The 22,913-nt window shown below is 41.7% G+C and overlaps 1 protein-coding gene across 1 annotated transcript in view; it reads right to left on the reverse strand.

Moving 5' to 3' along the window:
* LOC122798197 (tetratricopeptide repeat protein 21B-like) overlaps positions 1–22,913 on the reverse strand; it is a 1,733,894-nt gene that overhangs the window by 503,771 nt on the left and 1,207,210 nt on the right. The window contains exons 16-17 of the mRNA XM_044066946.1: positions 22,830–22,902; positions 22,630–22,740 (exon numbers count right to left, since the gene is read on the reverse strand). Coding sequence (XP_043922881.1) covers positions 22,630–22,740; positions 22,830–22,902 — 184 coding nt within the window. The remainder of the gene's footprint in view (positions 1–22,629; positions 22,741–22,829; positions 22,903–22,913) is intronic.

Consider the following 22,913-nt stretch of genomic DNA (forward strand, 5'->3'; position numbering starts at 1 on the left):
GTCCTCATAAGTTCCCAAATTCTGAACAACTTGGTCAACTCTTAAGGGCATATTATCAATGTGGTAGCTCCCTTTAGTACATGACATTCCATATGACACAGTAATGATTTTTTTTAGGCATTTAGTTTCAATCCATGATTTTGGCACCAGTTATTTATTTGGGACAAACCTTCCTGCAGGATGGCTAAGGCATTTGTGGATTCATTGACTGCTCCTTGTTTGCAGTCATCTGCAAACTTAATCGGACACAGCCCTTTGGTATTGTTTTTTACTTCAGAAAAGTAGATGCCAAAACAGGAGAGTTTCAGCACAGAAACTGGGGGAATTCTCTGCCGAATGGTCTTTTTGTGGAGATAACCTCCCCTATTTTGATTTGGGTGACATAAGGTTTATTCCAAGTTTATTTAGCTTTTCTACTATGCCTCAGTAGAGAATTGTGTCAAAAACATTGGCCAGGTTGAGTTATGACCTTTTCAAAAACATCCACCAGGTTGAGTAAGCATGACCTGTCCTTGATTAATCCAAACTGAGATGGGTCCAGTGTTTGTGGAGTTTCCTTATATTCTGATTGATTAGTTCCATGATAGGTCTTTCTATGGCTTTGCATATGAGGCTGATTAGACTTATGGGTCTGTAATTGCCTGGGTCTGTGGAAGGTCTTCCCTTATGCAGGGGAATGACAGTAGCTGTTGTCCATTCATTTGGTACAAAACCTGTATGGAGGTTGAGATTGAACAGTGTTGTTAGGAATATGGCTAAAACATGCTTCATGTTATTTAAGTTGCATCTAGGGATACTGTCAGGACCCACTGATGCAGTATGTTTAGCTTTTGATAACACTTTTTTGTGTGATAGCTGGAGGTGAACCAGTTTAACATATATCTTGAGGGACAGAGAGAGGGTAGACAGGAATAAAGTTAGGGCTAAAGCTATTGGCCAGTAAGTTCACTATATCTTCAGCCACAGTCTAGGTAACATTGTCCACAATCAGATCAGTGCATTGCTGCATTGTGCTTTTGAGATTACGAATATAACTATAAAAATGCCTTGTGAATGTCTTTGGTTGGATAGCAGTCTTAGCTTCAAACTTGTCTTTGGTGGATTTTAGTAAGCTACTGAGTTATTTGTTTATTTCAGTGACAAGGGCTCTAACATTCTGGGTACTAGTCTTTTTACGTTTGATCAAACTTCTTTTCCTTTTATTATAAAGCTTGTTGATATTATGGTTCCACCATGTGGGTTTGTTTTTGGGGTTTGCCCTGCACTTGCTCCTACTGGGTATAACTGCATCATGCTGGTATAGTGTGGTGGCGTATGTTTCTGCATCTTCACATGATTCCTGTGAAATGAGTAACTATCTTCCAGAATGGAGTAGCGGGGGGGGGGGGTTTCCTCATTATGTGCTAATCTGAGATAACGGCTGAAATTCAAAAAACCTACCTAGTTTCCACAGAAACTTCTGCAGCCAAAAGATGCACACTCCATGACTGCAGGAAATGCACTTCAGAAAGATGTTTTGCTGCAATGAGGAAAATCTTATTATTTGCTAAGTTGCATGTTTCTAAATCAGATATAATTATCATCAATGCTAAACAGCATTTTTTTGTGGTAACCACCACTGATGGCCCATGCATCGCATGCGTACACGTACACCAATCATCAGTCTCACACATGCAGACATTCACACATTCATACTATCCCTGCACATACACAGAGTTATAAAGCATGACACACCCCACTCAGCTGCACTCACTCATGGACACACACACACACACACACACACACACACACACACACACACACACACACACACACACACACACTTCTCAACTGACCCTGATTTACAAAATGTCCCTGATGGGTTTGTAAAAGGCAGATCATGTCTCCTAAACCAGATAGACTTCTTTGAAGCAGTCACCAAAACCGTAGATGAGGGTAAGGTGGTTCACACAGCCTATCCAGATCTCGCTACGGCTTTCGACACCATTCCCCACTCTGGAATTATTGATAAACTCACTAAACTAGGTATAAATCCCTATGTCACAAGATGGGTTGCCAACTGGCTTACTGACAGAATCTACACTGAAAGTAGCAGACTCCAAATCCAACTTCAGACCAGTGACAAGTGGAGTACCACAGGGTTCAGTCCTGGGTCCTCTCCTGTTTGGTATCTACTTCTCTGAAGTACAGGTTAACACAAAAGGTCTTTGGCTAATGAAGTTTGCAGATGACTGCAAACTAGGAGCCATAATCAAAACTCAAAAAAGATGTGGACATCCTACAAAAGGGCCTCGCTGAGACAGATGCCTGGTGTCAAAGCCATGGCTTCAAGCTCAATGCCAAAAAGTGCACTGTCATCCCTTTTGGTAAAAACTCTGTACCCATGAACTACCACATAGGCGGTAGTCTACTTAACACCAAAAGTGTGATAAGAGACCTTGGGACACATGTGGACACTAGTCTCTTCTTTGATAATCACATTGCCACAGTAGTCAGGAAATCCTTCTACGTGGCACACCTATCACAAAAGGTTTCTCATCCAGGAAAAAAGAGGTCATTGTTCCCCTCTACTAGCCACTCATTAGACCCATTATAGAGTACAATGCCCTTTTTGCTATGTACCTCACAAGACATCTAAAACAACTGGAAAGGCCCCAGAAATACCTCACAAAGAGGATTACTGGCCTCAAACAGATGCCCTACACAGACCGTCTCAAAAAACTGCAGCTTTACTCTGTCGCATATCACCTACTCAGAGGCAATCTCTGCCTAACACACAAAGCTATGTCTTGGCCCAGACCGCAGAATCCTTTATAAAAGCATTCTATGAACACCTTCAGGAATGCATGGATCATGCAATCCCAAATAAAACCAAGACCCAATCCTCCAAAGGCAGACGTCCTGTCTGATGGACCCCAGCCATAAACAAACTATACAATAGAAGGAGGAAGCTACTACATGATAGAGCAAAATCTCAAAAAGGGAAGGCATCTCTGATCAGTTTTAGCAAAAAACTACGGGCACTCATAAAATCGTCTAAGGCCAGCTTCGAAAGAAAAATTGCACAGGACACTAAGGATAATCACAAGGCTTTCTTTAGTTATGTGAGGAACCTGGGTGGGAATTCCCAGATATGCTCAGAATTAGTCCAAAATGACAAAAAATACACCGAACCCACAGACATTGCCAACATCCTAGCTGACAGGTTCAGCGCAAACTTCTCGCCCCCCTCCCCACCAAAAGGGCAAATATCTATCCCAGCAGAGTGCTGCCCCCCTGACATCTCAGATGCTCAGGTGAGAGCCGCCCTCTCCAAAGCAAAAAACACAGCATCAATGGGACCAGACAGTGTCCCAGGCTGCGTCCTACATGAACTCCAAGAAGAGCTAAACCCAAACATAAAAGTACTGTTCAATCTCAGCCTTACTACAGGATATGTACCTAAAGAGTGGCGCACAGCAACAGTGGTCCCTCTCCACAATGGTGTTTCCTCAACGGATCCTGGAAACTATCGCCCCATAAGCCTGACTAGCTTGGTCTGCAAAGCTATGGAAAGGATCATCATGGACCTCATAAATAAAGATATTGGGGACCTGCAGACACTGGATCCTACCCAGTTCGGCTTTGTTAAGGGCAGATCCTGCCTCTTAAACCTGGTTGATTTCTTTGAAACAGTCACCAAGGCCATTGACGAGGGGAAGGTGGTCCACACAGCCTACCTGGACCTCGCAAAAGCCTTCGATACAATACCCCACTCGGGCATTATAGATAAGCTCACCAGCTTAAATGTAAAACCCTATGTCACTAGATGGGTTGCAAACTGGCTCAAGGACAGAACCTACATGGTTAGAATTGCTAGAGCCATGTCAGACTCCAAACCAGTTACAAGTGGCGTCCCACAAGGCTCAGTCCTGGAACCTCTCTTGTTCGGTATATATTTCTTGGAGGTACAGACCAACACAGAAGGACTGTGGCTGACCAAGTTCACAGATGACTGCAAACTGGGTGCCATAATCGACTCTCCAGCCGACACAAGCATCCTCCAAAAGGGCCCCAAAGAAACAGACAACTGGTGCCAGAGCCATGGCCTCAAGCTAAATGCCAAAAAGTGTATAGTCATCCCCTTTGGCAAAAACAAAGTGCCCACAAATTACCACATAGGTGGTAATCCATTAAGTACAGAAGAAGAATTAGGGACCTGGGGACCCAAGTTGATAGCAATCTCTCATTTGACAACCACGTGGCCAAAGTGGTTAGAAAAACATTTTATATAGCCCACCTAATCATGAAGGGATTTGCATCTAGATCAGGGGAGGTCATCGTGCCTCTTTACTCATCCCTCATCAGGCCCATAATTGAGTACAATGCCCTTTTTGGGATGTACCTTACCAGACACCTGCAGCAACTGGAAAGACCCCAAAAGTACCTCACCAAGAGGATCAAAGGGCTCAAACAGATGCCGTATGCTGCCCGGTTAAAGAAACTCCAGCTCTACTCAGTGGCATACCGCCTGCTCAGAGGCGATCTGTGCCTGATGTATAAAGCCATGTCCAACCCAGAATTAATGGACATGCTGCACCTCAGAAAATCCAAATCCCATCGAGCTACGCGCTTGAGAGACTTTTACCTCAGCACTGAAATAAATACGACATGCTGGAGGGACAGGTTCATAACCCACAGGCTCCCTTCACTCTGGAATAAAATCCTAGTCCAGGTTAGGCAGAGTCCCTCATTGACTCTCTTCAAGAGGAATCTTGATGAGTGAATGGGAGATCGTAGGTTTACCCCAGGTATCACTTCTGTGTCACTGTTAGACACAGGCACAGTATACTAACCTCAAAAAAGGGCATAGCAAAATTAATTTAAAATGGGTGGCGAAAGCCAAACACACTCTGGCTAAGCTTATAAATGCCCTAGGGTAGATAGCCTAGTATGAACCTATGAACCTATAAACCCAGAGCTTTTAGACATGCTCCACTTAAAGAAATCCCAATCCCTACGAGCTACACGCTCTAGGGACCTAAACCTTGTCACCACAATAAACAGAACATGCTGGAGGGATAGATTCCTGTCCCAGTGGCTTCCTATACAATGGAACAAACTACCTATCTATATCAAACAAAGCTCCTCATTAGCACTCTTCAAGAAAAATCTTGATGATTGGATGGGAGATAGGAAATTCACCCCGGGGATCACTTCTGTGGCTCTGCTCAACAGTGGCACAGGAAAATAATTTTCTTGGGTGGCGAAAGCCAGGGTACCCTTTGGCTAGGCTTATATAGGCCCTAGGGCCAATAGCCTAGTACCTACCTATGAACCTCACAAGACACTTCCAACATCTGGAAAGACCACAAAATTACCTCACCAAGAGGATTACTGGCCTCAAACATATGTCCTATGCAGCCTGACTGGGAAAAACTCAAGCTGTACTCAGTGGCATATCGCTTACTCAGAGGTGATCTCTGCCTGACTTACAAAGCCATGTCCAACTCAGAATTGATGGACATGCTCCACCTAAAGAAATCCAAGTCACTGCGAGCCACTCGCTCTAGTGAGCTAAACCTTGCCACAACAATAAATAGAACATGCTGGAGGGATAGATTCCTGTCACAGAGACTCCCCATGCTTTCGAACAAAATTCCTAACTACATTAGGCAGAGACCCTCACTAACACTCTTCAAGAGAAACCTTGACGAGTGGATGGGTAACAGAAAATACACCCCTGGGATCACTTCATTGGGTCTTCTTGACAGAGGCCCAGTTAATTAATCAATGGGGAGGCAAAAGCTGACACACTCTGGCTAGTCTTATAAATGCCCTCGGGCAGATAGCCTAGTACCTACCTATGAACCTACCTATGAACCTATGTCGTCTCAGTTTTGCACTGCCCCAGGTAAATCACAGAAGATTACATTTACTCAGTAATACCAGACGTTAGAGTCCCATACTTCTTATTGATCAGAAAATGCTTTGTGGTGCAAAACCTATTGTTCTATTAACTTTCTTAAGTGACAGAGTAAACTTTAAAAGGTATCCCTGGTGTCAGCTAGTGTTCTATACTCTGTCTGGAAATCTTGAGCAAGGGTGATAACAGATATTGCAGCCACAAACCCCCGACACACACACATGCAGACACACATACAAACACAAAAGCCCTTGCTCCCACACACACACATACACACACACACACACACACACACACACACACACACACACACACACACACACGCATGCCCATGCAAGACACACACATGGACAAAAAAAAATGAGCATTCACTGTACAAAACCTTCAGACCCAGTTGCACACAGAAACACTCAGCCATTCACACATATGCACACACACTTACCCTATTGATCCCCTAACTGATGCCCCTTCTGCACTATGACCGCCTAGGCAGACACACACACACACACACACACACACACACACACACACACACACACACACATTGTCACCTGAGACTACTCATACCCCTGCAGATATGCACACAAACTGCCACTCACGCATACAAACAATCACACCAACCCCCACAATTATCTTTCCATTAAACCTCCTAGCATTTACCAGCACTGCAGTCTTTCCCATTGATTATGAGGGTGGACTTCAGTATTTTGGTTGTAAAAATACCAAAAACATGCCAGAATCACTCCACTAAAATAAACAGACATACAAATTTTATTATGTTGTTTAGCACTTTCATCCAATAACAGCAATGGACTTCATCAGAACAAACAATCATTACAAACCTACATATGTAGCATAGATCATATATGATGCAGCACACAAGTAATTCCCTGTTATTTCCTTTTTATTTACCTTTTTAAAAAAACTTTTAAAACCTATATAAGTTGTAATAAAAAGTGTACCATGATAAGTATGAAATGATAACCTTCACAAAAAAGAAGTTATATCTTACCATAACATTCTATCTGTGTTGATCTTCACTTATCCTTGACTGTGGGTTCGGAATTGACTTAGCCATTATTCCAGCTCGCACCCTCCGAAACACTTGAGCTAAGCATTACCCATAATGCCCCCTCACAGGATTACCTCAGATCACGTTTGCATAAAATAGTGACAGACTGAAAGTAACAGACCAGAGAGCATATCTGTATTCTTAAAAGGAAAAAAAACAGTCTTTCAGGAAAAATTTATTCCACCAAGAAACCGAAGGGCAGGGGGAAGGAAGGTGGGAATGTTAAGGATAAGTGAAGATTGACAACACAGATGTAATGTTATGGTAAGACATAACTTCTTTATTTGATGTTGTCAATCTTCACTTAATCCTTGACTGCGGGACAGACTGCCCAGCTAGCTAAATCCTGGGAAGTCTCATGGAAGAATATTCCTAAGCACCATTGAGCCAAATGATGCTTGTCCCCTAGAGACCCGATCCAGCTTGTAATGAGTAACCAAAGTATGAGGAGAAGCCCAGGTAACCGCTGCACAAATATCATCAATAGAAGCTCTGGAATGAAAGACTGCAGAAGTGGCTACTGCCCTTGTTGTATGTGCTTTAATAGGTCTCAGTAGTTGCACTTTCTTTTTATTATAAATGAAAGTTATACAGTCTTTAAGCCATTTAGATAGAGTAACTTTAGAAACATGTTTTCCCACAGTAGCAGAAGAGAAGGAAACAAGCAACTGCTCCGATTTTCTGATTTCCTTTGTTCTGTGATGGTAAAAACACAATTGACTATGCACATCTAGCAAATGTAGATAATATTCACCCTTGTTTGAGAGGTTGGGGTAGAAAACTGAAAGTTGAATAGTCTGGTTGATATTGGATTTGTTTGCAAGGAAACTCTGTCTTTATGGAAAATAAGGTATGGCGGCTTGCAAGATAAGGCCTGTAGCTCAGATATCCTCCTTGCAGAAGTAATAACTATCAGCAATAATGTTTTTCAAGATAAAAACTTCAGATCTCAAGTTGCAGAATGTTCAAAAGGGGAACTAATTACAGGCTGAAGTACGAGATTCAAGTCCCAAGAAGCAGAATGGTCTTCGTATGGGGGTCTAAGCATCAAAGTTCCTTTTAGAAAAGCTTTGCAAAGTTTGTGGGATATTAACATTGTGTCATTCAAACCATTATGAAAATGAAATTCCAGAAAGATGCACTTGTATGTTCGAGGCAGATGCTCCTGATTCAAAAAGCAATGTTAAATACTTCAGGACCTTATCAATTGGTGCTGGAAAAGGATTGAGATTAGTCTCTGAAGCCCATTTTGAAAATTTTTGCTACTTGCTGAAGTACAACCCTCTACTCGAAGGTTTGTGGGAGGTTAGAACAATTCTTTGAACTGAGGAAGTAAGAGTAGAATGCCTGGCAATCATTGGAACTGGAGAAGCCATGCAGTCAGCTTGAGATTTTGAAGATTTGGATGAACTATTCCATCTGGATGGGACAGAAGGTCTGGCTCTGGGTCCAGTTTTCAAGGTTTACGAATTAGATGAGGCATAAGAAAGGAAAACCACACCTAATGAGGCCAGAATGGGTCCATGAGAATTATTTTGTTCTTTGACCTGTTGGCTCTCTTTAGAAATTGGGATATGAGAGGAATCTGGAGAAAGGCATACAATAGACCTGGGGGCCCAATCATGAAGGACAGTGCCTTTCAGTGACTCCCCCCAGAGGGGGAATTAGGGCAAAGTAGCTGTTGCACTTGTTGTTCAGGGGGTATGCAAAGAGAACGCAGCAGGGCTGGCCTCAGTGGCAGAACATCTCTTCCGCCATCAACGGATTGAGAGACCACTTGTGCGGCATCAGGATGGTCCTGCTCAATTTGTCCACAATCACGTTGCAGCTCCTCAGAATGCACATTGCAAATAGAAAGCAGTCAGATGAAATTTCCCATTGCCATATGCTGAGTGCTTCATGACAAAGACGGTAAGATTTGGTTCCCCCTTGCTTGATGATGTACCAGACTACTGACATGTTGTCTGAACTGCAATTGTTCCCAAGGGGAACGTGTCTTGGAATGCCTGCAATGCTAACAGCACTTCCCTCATCTCTAGAACACTGATGTGCAAACTGGCCTCTAGCTGGGTCCAAGTTCCTTAGACTGCCTTTCCCAGATAATGCACCACCACCCTATCTGGGATGTGTCCCTGGTCACTATGGCTTGGGGTTGAAGAGGGACAGTGTCTGCCTGACAAAATTTCTTTGGAGTGAAGCCACCAACTCAGGTCTCTCTTGCACAAGCTGATGATTAATAACAGATGGGATATTGGCTGATTCAGTAATGACCATTGGGACTCCAAGAGCCACTGAAGAATCTGCATGTGATATCTTGCTAGGGGAACAAGTGTGATGGAGGCTGACATTAATCCTAGAGTTTGTAGCAACAGCCTTGCAGTCACCTTTTTGCTGCAAATAATCTGACTGATTTGTGATCTGATTCTCTGAAGTCTTTCCAGGGGAAGAGATGCGATGCCGGTGCTCATGTTTAATATCACTCCTATGAATTCCAATTGTTGAGTTGGCTCTAGCTGGGATTTTTCATAGTTTGTAGTGATTCCTAATGAGGAAAAAGTTTGAAGAATGTAGTCTCTTGCCTCTAAAAGTAGATGCCTGGAAGGAGCGGTGAGGAGCCATTCATCTAGGTATGGAAACACAAGGAACCTTTGCAGTCTGAAATGAGCCGCTACTAATGCCATGCATTTGGTGAACACCCTGGGAGCTGTGGTAAGACCAAAGGGCAGGGCCCTGAACTGATAATGACTGGCTACCAAGTCAGAAGTGCAGGAATCTTCTGGATTGCTTGCTCATTTTTATATGGTAATACATATCCTGAAGATCTGCTGAGCACAATTTGATTGTTGAACTGATTTGTTCAGCTGACTGAGATCCAGAATCGATCTCCAGTCCCCTGTTTTCTTTTGCACTAAAATGAATCTTGAGTGGATTCTGGATCCTATCTGGTCGGCTGGGCCTGCATGGATGACTCTTTTGTCAAGCAGTTTTTGAACTTCTAAGAGTACTGCATCCTTGCAACTGGGTGGGACATCTGGGATTCTCCTCAATTGTTTGGGTTTGTCCAAGAAAGGGATATTGTAACCTCTGGTGATGATCCTCTGCAATCAATTGTCCATTGTTTTCTTGAGTCAGGCAGGTAGGTAAAGGGATAATCACCCCCCGACTACCTCCAGAGGATGGCAATCAGACTTACTTTCAGGAGCGCTGATAAGAGTTACCAGGGAAAGAGTATCTGGAACCTTGAGTTTTTGGGCCACCTATGCCTTGTGCATGGCATCTTCCATTGTAACTTCCCCCTCTGCCCTGAGGGAAGTCACTGCCAACGTGGGTCTTGGAAAGGCCCTTGGGACTTTTTGAACCATAGCTTCCCACTTGTCTAGTTGCTGGAGTAAGACCACTGAGAAGTGGAAATGTATATGCCCATGGCAGAAAGGGTATTTCAATCCTTCTCACATCTGGCCAGGGTGTCTTCAACTTTAGGGTTAAAAATAGATGTTCTGTCAAATAAAGCATTGACAAAAGAAGACGTAAATGGCTCTCCAAATTCACAAAAGTGCAACCAGGCATGTCTCCTAATAGATATGCCCGAACCTGCTGCACTTGTCGTCCCTCCGGCTGAGTGTGTAATCAGCCTCATGGATGAATTGCAAACAGAATCTAGGGTTGCCAGCTGAGAAGTCACATTTTCTCTAACCCCTTCAGCTACTGCTCATGTCACAGTATCTGATAGTTGCTTTATCAAATCTAATTGAAGTCTCATGAAATGTGCCATGTAATTCAAGGACCTTAATGTGAAGGTCAGTGAAGTATATATGAGCTTCCCAAATCTATCCATCATCCTAGATCCTTATTAGGAGGATGGATAGTAGAACTTTCATCAGCAAGTTCCTTTTTGGTGGCTGTCACTACCACCATGGAATCTACTGGTATTCCTTTTGCCCAATGCTGTGAGCCTGGGGAACTGACAAAATATAGTCTGGTCTCTTCAGGACTGACTCAACAGAATCAGGTATCTTCTAAGCCTGCTGTGTAGTCAGTTTAATCAGATCGTCAACAGATGGAGAGATCCAGAAAGTAGAGGGTTAAGCATGGAAAGCCTCTAGGCATACTGATTCCTCTGAGGAAGGCTAAAAGGAAGTCCAGCCACCTCTCTGCTTCAGAATCTCAATAATGTTTCTGAAGGAGACATCTTCTGGGGGTGACCTTGGGGCTGCTTCGCCTTCATCGAAATCAGTATCTTCAGTGAAAGACTCTTCAGGGGAGTCTAAATGCTTGCACTTCCTCTTCAGGGGTACCTCTTCGGTGGGATGGGCTGGACAGATACCTGAAGAGAACATTACCACAGTGGCTGGATCCTGAGACTTCAGTGCCCACTGTCCCATGGTAGAAGCTGGAGGAATCTCTGGGTGATGGGAAGGGCAGGGCTGTTCATCCAATGAGAATGACATCAACTGAATGCCCGCAGTGGACAATGCCCTCTCCATGGCTTGGAAGATAGGCCCCCTACAGAGAAATGGGAGCCCAGAACTGAAATAGACTCCTTCTGAACCATGGTTCCCATCTCACACTGAGGAGGCTGTCTCCAAAGCCAAAGCTGGTGTTGAACTAATGTGTGCCAATGGCACAAGGGACATGGACGGCTCCAACAACACCAGAGTGAAACCATGCCTCCCTGAACTGACAATGCAGCTGTGACCCTGGGAGGTCTCTGGTTCAGATGGAGAAGTAATTCTGACCAGCACCAAGACAGTCAAAACTGGGACTGTTGGCACCGGGACCTCTGAAGGCTCAGTTGGAGTCAGAGGAGAAGGAACAGTCACTGAAACTGAGATAGGTATGGTTCAAGAGCTAGAAACGGTAGGAACCGTAGAAGTGGATAATCCTCTCGCCACCAAGAGTTGATCCACCATCCTCAAAATAACAGACTCTGTGAAGCTCTTGGTGGAATGGACCAAAGAATCCAACAGGGATCTGTTTTTTTTCTAAGAAGGGACTTACAGGTCGGTCTACGAATAGGTCCAGTGAGGGGGAATACCTGGTATGAGGCCTATCTTTAAAGAAAAATTATTTCGGTTCTGGAGATGTCTGCTCCAAAATAGTAGTGCTAGTAGTAGTAGAAGTAGTAGTCGGCATTGAAGCTGTCGGTGCAGAGGTAGGCAGTGAAGGCAATTAAGGCAAATTCTTTCCCTCAATTGGTTCCAAAGGAACTGTGGGAACCAAGGATGTATTAGGCATTTTAGATAAGGTGCCAAAGATACTGTTGGCACCGAGCTTCTCCTCTTCTTTGAATGTTTAGATGAAGAAGGAGAGCTAACATCCATTTTAGACTTTGAAGAACCAGATATGGCCTTGGTGAAAGCAGTTTTAATAAGACCTTTAAGAATAAGCTTATTTTTCCTCTCAGTAAGGGTCCAGTGGCTGAAGCCATGACATATGGCACAGTCTTCCTGAAGGTGCACCGGGCCCAAACAATACACACATAAAGAGCATCTGTCCGAATTAGGTAGCTTGCATTCACACTTCTGGCATTTTCTGAAGCCAGAAGTTTCCTTGTTTTTCTCAGCCATTTCCAACCACATATAAACAAAAAGGGAAGGCAGAAAGAAAATTAAGAAGATATAGTATAAGGTTTAGATTTAATTTTATTTATTTTTTTTTTAGGAAAGTCGTACCAGCAATGGTACGAAGGATTAACTAATGGTAAAGAAGGAAAGGAAAGAAAGAAGGAAAGTACCAATGATGGTACAAAGAATTACCTTAACGGTAAGAGAGGGAAAAAATACCAAAGATAGTATGTACGAGAAAAAACACCACTCATGTTATGGAATGAAAGCAGGAAAAGAGGAATTAGTTATTACACAGTAGAAAGAAATCATTAAAGAGGTGACTAAAAGGGAAATTTTACTTACAATCAAGTAGAAATAGCTTGTTCGAGAGCTGTTTAGATAAATACATCTGGCACTGAAAGCAGAAAATGATATCTGAGGTAATCTTGTGAGAAGCATTAATGGTAAAGCTTAGCTCGAGAGTTTTGGAAGGCACGAGCTGGAATAATGGCCGAGTCATTTTCAAGATATGGAACCAAACCCATAGTCAAGGATTAAGTGAAGATGGACAACATCAAATTCATAATTTGGCAGCACACAACTTTCAAATGGAATTGAATGAAAGGCAGTCATTCAGGGCCAGTGGAATATTAACATTCCAGTCTAACTGCCACATCGGTTCCCATTTCTCCAGAGTTTCCTCCCAAAAGGCCACCTCTAGGATTCATACTGACTGCCTCCAATACACTAAACTTAAATTTTCTAAAATCCATGCATGTCTGAATGTTTACTCAAAGCATTATTCTTACTACCTTTCCTTATATTCAAAACATGTTCATAAATCTGCTTCCTTAAACAGAGTTCAGTCTTACTAAAGTAATAAGTTCAACAGGTGTCAAATGGGAATGTATACCACCCTTCTAAAATCACAGGTCCAATAGTTCTTAGATTTTAACAATTTAGACTTAAATATATATATATATATATATATATATATATATATATGTATATATATATATGTATATATATATATATATATATATATATATATATATATATATATATATCAACATATACACACACACACACACACACACACACACACACACACACACACACACACACATATATGTGTGTGTGTGTGTGTGTGTGTGTGTGTGTGTGTATGGATCCCTATCAGATTACTGAATTACCATAAGACCGAAAATGAAAACGAGACAACAACACCAAACTCACACAACAATGAAACTTTACATTGCCAAAATATATAACACCGAATAACCACCTACAGATGTTACATTCCACTCTCAAAACCCTACACACCCTTGTGAATACAAACAGAACAATACCTTCACTTTTTATGAAAAGAAAACTCAGTTGAAAAGTTCTCAATTTATACCACATAACTTCCTCTCAATTATACTGTACTTTAAAGGGACAGACATGTATTACAGTAAAACTTCCATTTCCACATATAAAAAAATGCTGCTAGAGCTTTTAAGAAATTCCATGACATCATCTATTCATTTCAAACACATAATTTAAAAACAAAACTCTACCTTTTTTAACATATTTGGGGGGGCTGTGCCCTTGACACCCTCTGCAAATTATATATACCAACTCTGAGATTGCACTACAGTGAGGAAAAGGGCAAATTTCTCAATACTCACGGTACCGTGATCTCCATGTAGAAGCTCTGAGTAGTGTGCGACATCCACAGCTGGGTTTTCGTGGTTATGCATTCTGGCATTGTAAACTTTCATTCTTCTACAATGTCAGTCTTCTTGTCTCGTTGTTTTCACTTTTGGTCTTGTGGTAATTTGATAATCTGATAGGGATCCCTGTATTGGCACTCAGAACAGTGCCCACATTTACAGATTTCCATTTTTCCCACTGGACTTCTTATGTTTGATCATACTACTTAATAGTTCCTTTATATTTTTCCCTTTGAAAAGGTAAGCTGTGGTCTCTCACCCATTATTTTACCCATACCATCAACATATATTAAAAAAAAATTCCAGTTTTTAACAATATCCATAATCTGATGTGTATTATATGAATATGTTAAAACCAACAACATATATTCAATGCTATCTATAAAGATAAATGGTTTATTTATAATCACTTTTTGAATGATATATTTGTTATTTGGAATTATACTGTTTCTGAATTAATGAAATTTATTGAATATACTAATCTTTCTACATTTTTTAAGGTTCACGGTTAGTTATTCAAGTGAAAAGATTGATTATCTGGATATACTATTGATTAAGAATGTGAATAATCAAAGATTTATTCCTAATATATTTCATAAATCTTCATTCTCAAATTCTTATGCTCATTTTCAAAGTGATCACTCTTTTCAGCAGAAAAGAAGTATTTTAAGTGACAACTGGGTTCTTCTAGCCAGTTGATTATCTGATGATTCTATTTTTTTCCATCAAATTATTATTTTTGAAGAATGTTTTTTGGAATGGAAATATCTGGAAATATTGTTAAATGACTTAATTGATGATGTGAAATTAAAACTACCAATGGGTATTTATCCTCTGATATTGGGGATTGGGCTAATGTGTGATCACAGAGCCCCGTAAAATGACAAAATGTGCAACAATATGGTTTTAACATATTTGCATAAAAATAAATAAATAAATAACAGAAAATTATGTATGTACTACATCATATATGAGATATATTGTATGTGTAGGTTTGCAATAATTGTTGCTTGTCCTGATAAAGTCCATTATTGTTATTGGACAAAAGTGTTAAATAACATAATAACATTTGTTTCTTTGTTCATTTTAGTGGAGTGGCTCGAGAGTGTTTTAAGTATCTTTACAGTAGACTGTATATGGTTTTCTTGGTTTACCTGTTAGCATTTTGGCCGTGTTCATTAACATGGTAGGCAATGCTAAGTTACACAGGTGAGTGAAGAATCGCTCAGCTGTGTAAATCTCTTCCTACAGGCATTTCTTGGGAGAACATATGTCTAATTAGCATAGGTCACTCCCCCAGAATGCTTCATTAGCATGTAGCATGGAGGTCATTTTGGACTTGTTGGCTGTTGGTGAAGCACCCACCAAGAGGAGAAAACGGTGAGAGAAGAAAGGAGCCACTTTTGAGATTTTAAGTATTTTGCTTCAGATTATTTGTTAAGTTTTTCTGCATTGCCACCTACTTTTGAGCATTTTCTGGCTTGTTAAACTTGATTTCTGTGTTGGTAACTGTATTTAGAACACAACCTAGAGCTGATTACTGAATTTCCTGCCTGCACTTATTTTTAAAATCGTTTTTTTCTTAAAACTTGCATTTTATCTGTCTCTGGCCTAGCACTCAAGTGTGGGGTCATTTACTGTACTGTTCTAACTTGTTGATACTTGTGAACCTCTGCTTTCCTAAAAAAACAAACAAAAAATTATTGCTTTTTTCCCACTTTTCTGAGATTTAAAAAAGTTCAGTTACAGATTTGCTGTTCTGAACTGTTTGTAAGTTTCTTGGAGGCCACTGTTTGCTTGGGCTAAAGGGAAGTCTCTGTGTTCATCAGAGGCAGTGATAAACATTGAGCAGCCTGCCTGCCCCTGTGGGAGTGGTTACTGCCTTGAAACTGTAGTTTTATTGGCCATTTTGGGTCAATTCCTAACTCCTTGATCTCCCTCTCTTAAAACCCAATTGCCTCGTGGTTTTGGCGTCTTTTGGGACTTGTTGGCTGTTGGTGAAGCACCCACCAAGAGGAGAAAACGCTGAGAGAAGGAGCCACTTTTGAGATTTTAAGTATTTTGCTTCAGATTATTTGTTAAGTTTTTCTGCATTGCTGCCTACTTTTGAGCATTTTCTGACTTGTTAAACTTGATTTCTGTGTTGGTAACTGTATTTAGAACACAACCTAGAGCTCTGAATTTCCTGCCTGCACTTATTTTTAAAATCGTTTTTTTCTTAAAACTTGCATTTTATCTGTCTCTGGCCTAGCACTCAAGTGTGGGGTCATTTACTGCACTGTTCTAACTTGTTGATACTTGTGAACCTCTGCTTTCCTTAAAAAAAACAAAAAAACAAAAAATTATTGCTTTTTTCCCACTTTTCTGAGATTTAAAAAAGTTCAGTTACAGATTTGCTGTTCTGAACTGTTTGTAAGTTTCTTGGAGGCCATTGTATGCCTGGGCTAAAGGGAAGTCTCTGTGTTCATCAGTGGCAGTGATAAACATTGAGTAGCCTGCCTGCCCCTGTGGGAGTGGTTACTGCCTTGAAACTGTAGTTTTATTGGCCATTTTGGTTCAATTCCTAACTCCTTGATCTCCCTCTCTTAAAACCCTCTTTTGCGCGTTTTTGCGCATAGTGCAACATCGGGCAGTGCCGCCTAATTGGGTTTAAACTATTTCTGGCGACACAAAGTCTGCTTTTCATTTTTTCCATTAGAACTGCTCTATCTTTCAAATTAAACACCATATTCTCATTCTAAGGCCCCTCACTGGTCCAAATAAGTAATTTTACAAGTTAGCACTAATAAACCATAAGCACTACTTACTCTTATACTCTCTACGATTACCTTGTCCCCTATTGGTCCATTTTAATTCAGTTCCCTATATTACTCTAGCATGTCCAAAGGATAGTCAATGGTTTCCTCTCCAGTCCAGGTGGTGAATCTGGGAATTTTGAGGCAATGTTACAACTGTCTCATGTACACGGACAACCCTCTCCTCCTCCAAACAGGTTCAAATATATGTGAGAGATGCAACCATATAGCCAAACTGGGGGCTGAGCTCTCTCATCTCAAAACTGGTATAACCTGTCAGGAGGAGAAGGTAACCTCACACAACACAATTCCAGTATCACATAGTCCCACCACAACAGCGAACCAAACACATAAAAACACAAAAACATACTCGGAGGCTCTAAATAAAAATCTACCTAAGCAACAGAGACCTCCAAAGCTGACATCCAAGCAAACACTACCCCAAAACAAAACAAGTATAACACATAGCACACAAAGTCAGTGTGCCAAGCAGTCACAGCCCTTAAGGCTGAATAACACACCTGATACTCTTGTAATAGGTGACTCTATTGTCAGACACACTGATGTCCTGCTCAAAAGGCTGAATAAAGAGAAGGTCACAGTGAGCTGCCTGTCGGGCGCTAGGATCCGCCACATAACGCAAGCACTCAGGTCACTCCAAAGCAAATACAAATATGACTCAGTCATTGTACATGCTGGCGTGAATGACCTGAGACATACCTCCCTCGACTACATGAAAAGAGACATAGAGGAGCTCTCTGATCATGTAGCCCAGGCCAGTATGACCCTGACCTTGAGCAGCATCTTACCCTCACCTAGAATGATGCCACAGTATAAAGACAAAATGATCGATTTTAACAATTGGCTAAAATTTTGGTGTCATTCAAAGGGGATCCAGTGTCTGTCAGCCTGGGAAGACATGCTCGACAAGCCACGTTGCTTCACTAGGGACGGCTTGCTCCTGTCACCCCTGGGCTTTTGGATATTGGCAAAGGCTCTTGCCACCCCCATAGTGCCTTTTTTAGGCAAGGCTCAAAAGTCAAACCCACCTCCATAGACAGCACAAGGAACAAGAAACTAAGGGTAATGCTGCTAAATGCCAGAAGTCTTAACCTCAAGATGCACGCACTCGAAGCTCTCCTCAGTATGGAGAACATCAATATCTGTGCAGTGACAGAAACCTGGTTCAAAGCTCCAGAGAGCACCCCAGCACTACCAGGTTATACCTCATATCATGCTTTTCGGCCCCAAAACACGGACCGAACCACAAAAGGAGGGGGAGTTTCCATATTTATCAAGGATATCCACACCTCCAGGTTAGTGGCATTGCACAAAGTATCAGAGACCATCCATGTGCAACTGACAGTGGGCAAGACTGCTTTTCAGTTTATAGCATCCTACAGACCACCCTCTCAAAGTCAGGAATCCCACTCGGCTTTCCTGAAAACATTGGACAGCATGAAGATCTCTCCGAACACCATTATATTGGGTGACTTCAACTACCCAAACATAGACTGGGAGCATTACTCAAGCCCCAGCACCTTAGCCCAAAGGTTCCTGGAATTTATAAAGTCAAATGCTATGGAACAACTAGTCACCACTCCCACAAGAGGGAAAAACATACTAGACCTGATCATTACCAACATGGGGACTCTATGCTCCATACCAGAAGTATATACCTCATTGGTAAGATCAGACCATAAATTAATTTCACTGGATATTCACATCCCGACCCCACCCCCAGCCCAGAAAACCACAGTGAAAAACTTCTCAAAAGCAAACTTCACACTTCTCAAAACCAAAGTGGAATCTTTCAAGGCCCCAGGGCCAGTGGAAACTACGGCCCAAACTTCAGAATCCTATATAAACGCATTCTACGGACATCTCCAGGAATGCATGGATCATGCTATCTGAAACAAAATCAAGACCCAATCATCCAAAGGCAGGCGTCCAGTCTGGTGGACCCCAGCCATAAATAAACTGTACAACAGAAGGAGGAAGCTACTACATGATAGAGCAAAATCCCTAAAAAGGAAGGCATCTCTGATCAGTACTAGCAAAAAATTACGATCCCTCATAAAATCCTCCAAGGACAGCTTCGAGAGAAAAATTGCACAGGACACTAAAGACATTCATAAGGCTTTTTTCAGTTATGTTAGGAACCTGGAATGCAACTCCCAGACTTGTTCTGAGTTGATTCTAAGCGACAAAAAATACACTGAACCTGCAGACATCGCCAATTTCCTGGCAGACAGGTTCAGTGCAAACTTCTCCACCCCCTCCCCCCAAAAGAGCAAGTATCTATCCCGGCAGAGTGCAGCCTCCCAAACATCTCTGATGCTCAGGTGAAGGCCGCCCTCTCCAACGCAAAAAACACTGCTTCCATGGGACCAGATGGCATCCCGGGTTGCGTCCAACATGAACTCCAAGAAGAACTAATCCCTCAAGTAAAACTGCTGTATAATCTCAGCCTCACTACAGGATATGTGCCCAAAGAATGGCGTACAGCAACAGTGGTCCCACTCCACAAAGGTGGCGCCTCTGCAGACCCTGGAAACTATCGCCCCATAAGCCTGACTAGCCTAGTCTGCAAGGCTATGGAGAGGATCATCATGGAACTCATAAACAAAGACATTGGGGACCTACAGACACTAGATCCTACCCAATTTGGCTTCATCAAGGGCAAATCCTGCCTTTTGAACCTGGTCGACTTCTTCGAAACAGTCACCAAGGCCATAGATAAAGGGAAGGTAGTCCACACAGCCTATCTGGACCTCGCAAAGGCATCTGACACAATACCCCACTCGGGCATCATAGATAAGCTATCCAGCCTAAATATAAACCCCTATGTCACAAGATGGGTTGCAAACTGGCTCGAAGACAGAACCCAAAGAGTCAGAGTTGCTGGAGCCACGTCAGACTTGAAACCGGTCACAAGTGGCATCCCACAAGGTTCTGTCCTGGGACCTCTCTTGTTTGGTATTTACTTTTCTGAGGTACAGGCCAATGTGGGAGGACTATGGCTCACCAAGTTCGCAGATGACTGCAAACTGGCACCATAATCGACTCTCCAGCTGACACAAACATCCTTCAAAAAGGTCTTGCAGAGACGGATAACTGGTGCCAGAGCCATGGTCTAAAGCTAAATGCCAAAAAGTGTATAGTCATACCCTTTGGCAAAAACAATGTGCCCACAAATTACCACATAGGTGGTAACCCATTAAGTACAGAGAAAGTAATTAGGGATCTGGGGACCCAAGTTGATAGCAATCTCTCCTTTGACAACCACATTGCCAAAGTGGTTAGAAAGACCTTCTACATAGCCCACCTCATCATGAAAGGATTCACATCTAGATCAAGAGAGGTAATCGTGCCCCTTTATTCATCCCTCATCAGGCCCATCATAGAATACAATGCCCCCTTTGGGATGTACCTTACTCGATACCTGCAGCAATTAGAAGGACCCCAAAAGTACCTCACCAGTAGGATCAAGGGACTCAAGCAGATGCCATATGCTGCTCGGTTAAAAAAATGCCAGCTCTACTCAGTTGCATACCGCCTACTTCGAGGCGATCTATGCCTGACATATAAAGCTATGTCCAACCCAGAATTAATGGACATGCTCCTCCTCAGTAAATCTAAATCCCTTAGAGCCACGCGCTCGAGGGACTTGAACCTCAGCACAGAAATAAACAGAACATGCTGGAGGGACAGATTCATAACCCAGAGGCTCCCTTCGCTCTGGAATAGAATTCCAATTCATGTTAGGCAGAGCACCTCACTGACTCTCTTCAAGAAGAATCTTGATGAGTGGATGGGGGATCGTAGGTTTGTCCAGGGGATTACTTCCGTGTCACTATTAGACAGAGGCACAGTAAACTAAACTTTAAAAAGGGCACAGTATACTCAAATCAAGGGGTGGCGTAAGCCAAACACAATCAGGCTAGCCTTATAAATGCCCCAGGGCAGATAGCCTAGCATGAACCTATGAACCTATGAACCTATGTGGAGATGGCCTACCTCACTGATCCTATCAACCTTGTAGAATAACTTAGGTGAGTCTGAATCAGAAAGGGCATCCACTAGTGGTTTTCCATCCATGTTGGGGCTTACCATTAACAGTAACCTTTTCTGAATCTCATGCACAGTTAGCTCTAAGTCATCACATTCTAGTCCTTCAAAGTGCAACCCCTTTATAATTCTGCAAATACATAAAATGTAGAATTATATTTCTGCAGGATCCCATCTACATGCACTAATCTATATTATGTGCTGGCATCTGTCATATATGTACCCAAACATGTATATGTACCATCAAGATAGTTGAGGGGCATGGTGGGGAGCATGATGTGCACTTGTTAAGAACATTTATTCAGCTGCTGAGTCTCCTATATACCTTAATATGTTTAGTTAACTTGCAGTCCTCTCAACTAGGTAAAAGTTTATAACAAGACTGAAAAGTTATCACGTAACCACATTAACTAAACACATCACTGTCTTTTACTTCAGTCCTTTAGATCCTTAACTAGATGAAGTTACCTATTCTATTTGCCTGCACTAACATTAAAGCTACCCAACAGCATCCTGTATAGCCCAGACAGATGCTTTGCCAGCAGCCACTTATTATACTGGTATACACCCCACAGATAACTGCACTCATTGAACCAAAACATAGTGCTCACTCAACTATTAAAAAATCATAATCTGACTATACTATATATGTTGCTGAACTGTGGTACTCTAACACATAACAAAAATATCTCATCTCATCTCCAACTTAAAATATCACTGAAACCTTACCTATTAAAAATGGTATTGTATTTGTAAGAAACTAGTTATGAAACCTCCGTTCTTATTCAAATATTAAACATTCCTGCCCGTCTACCAGCCTCATTATTCAGTAGTTCCTTATGCAGCCAAATCAAACAAATATCATAAAATCCTTACCCTTATCTCCTGGTTATGTGAAGGACAGGTTAAAATATACATGGGCTTCATCTGCTGTGACTAAATGCTGAATGCTTTATAGCTGTGAATGACCTTAACATGTTGTAAATGCATACATAGTGTACATTTACTTAACTTGTTCATCACCTGTTAAACTACATATGCCCCAGGGTTACATTTTTATTGTTAACTCATTCTAACTGCCTGTACAAATGCATATAATGTGAAACTCTCCTCTCCAGATCTCAGCTGAAATGAAGCTTAGCCCAGTCAGACTTTCCCAGTACTCAAAGGCAAAGAAAGAAATATAAATTGTTACATGATGTATTATACCTATAAATTGTAATGCTTGGGTAAACCACAACTCCCATATAATGATATCTGTGATAGTATCCATTATCCTTCTGTTCCACAGACTGCACAACATTTCAGCTTTGCTCCATATTAAATTTGTCTACAGTTCCACCACTGAGTCAGTGATCAAAGCTTAAATCATCTGAAGATGGCATAATAATTTACTAAACTCGTTGATAAGTGATTTAAATATTACAGATTAACTGACAAACGTAATTTAAAGATAAAGTAAAATGTATTATGGACTGAGAGGCCTTGATAGGCATTTTTTTACTAGCAAAACTAATCTATGTACCTTATTGTACTGATGGGTTTTCACTAAAGCTTGCCCAGTTCTGCTAGCCAAGTCCGGATCACGGGGATTCTGCTTGAGAGCTTGTTCATATACCTCTATGGCTTTTTCTGGCTAAAATGTATTGAAAAAGAAAAAGACATTATTATAGCATCCTACTTTTATGGTTCACAACCTGTGCATTATAAATCTACTTCACTGACCTCCTGTATATTCATGTAAGCATCTCCTAAGAGCAGGCTGGAGTGGGGACTTGGCAAGTTGTCACACAGATCCCTAAGGAAATA

This window comes from Protopterus annectens, chromosome 3.part1, assembly GCF_019279795.1.
Source record: "Protopterus annectens isolate FY-2018-M chromosome 3.part1, PAN1.0, whole genome shotgun sequence".
Classification (NCBI taxonomy): domain Eukaryota; kingdom Metazoa; phylum Chordata; order Ceratodontiformes; family Protopteridae; genus Protopterus; species Protopterus annectens.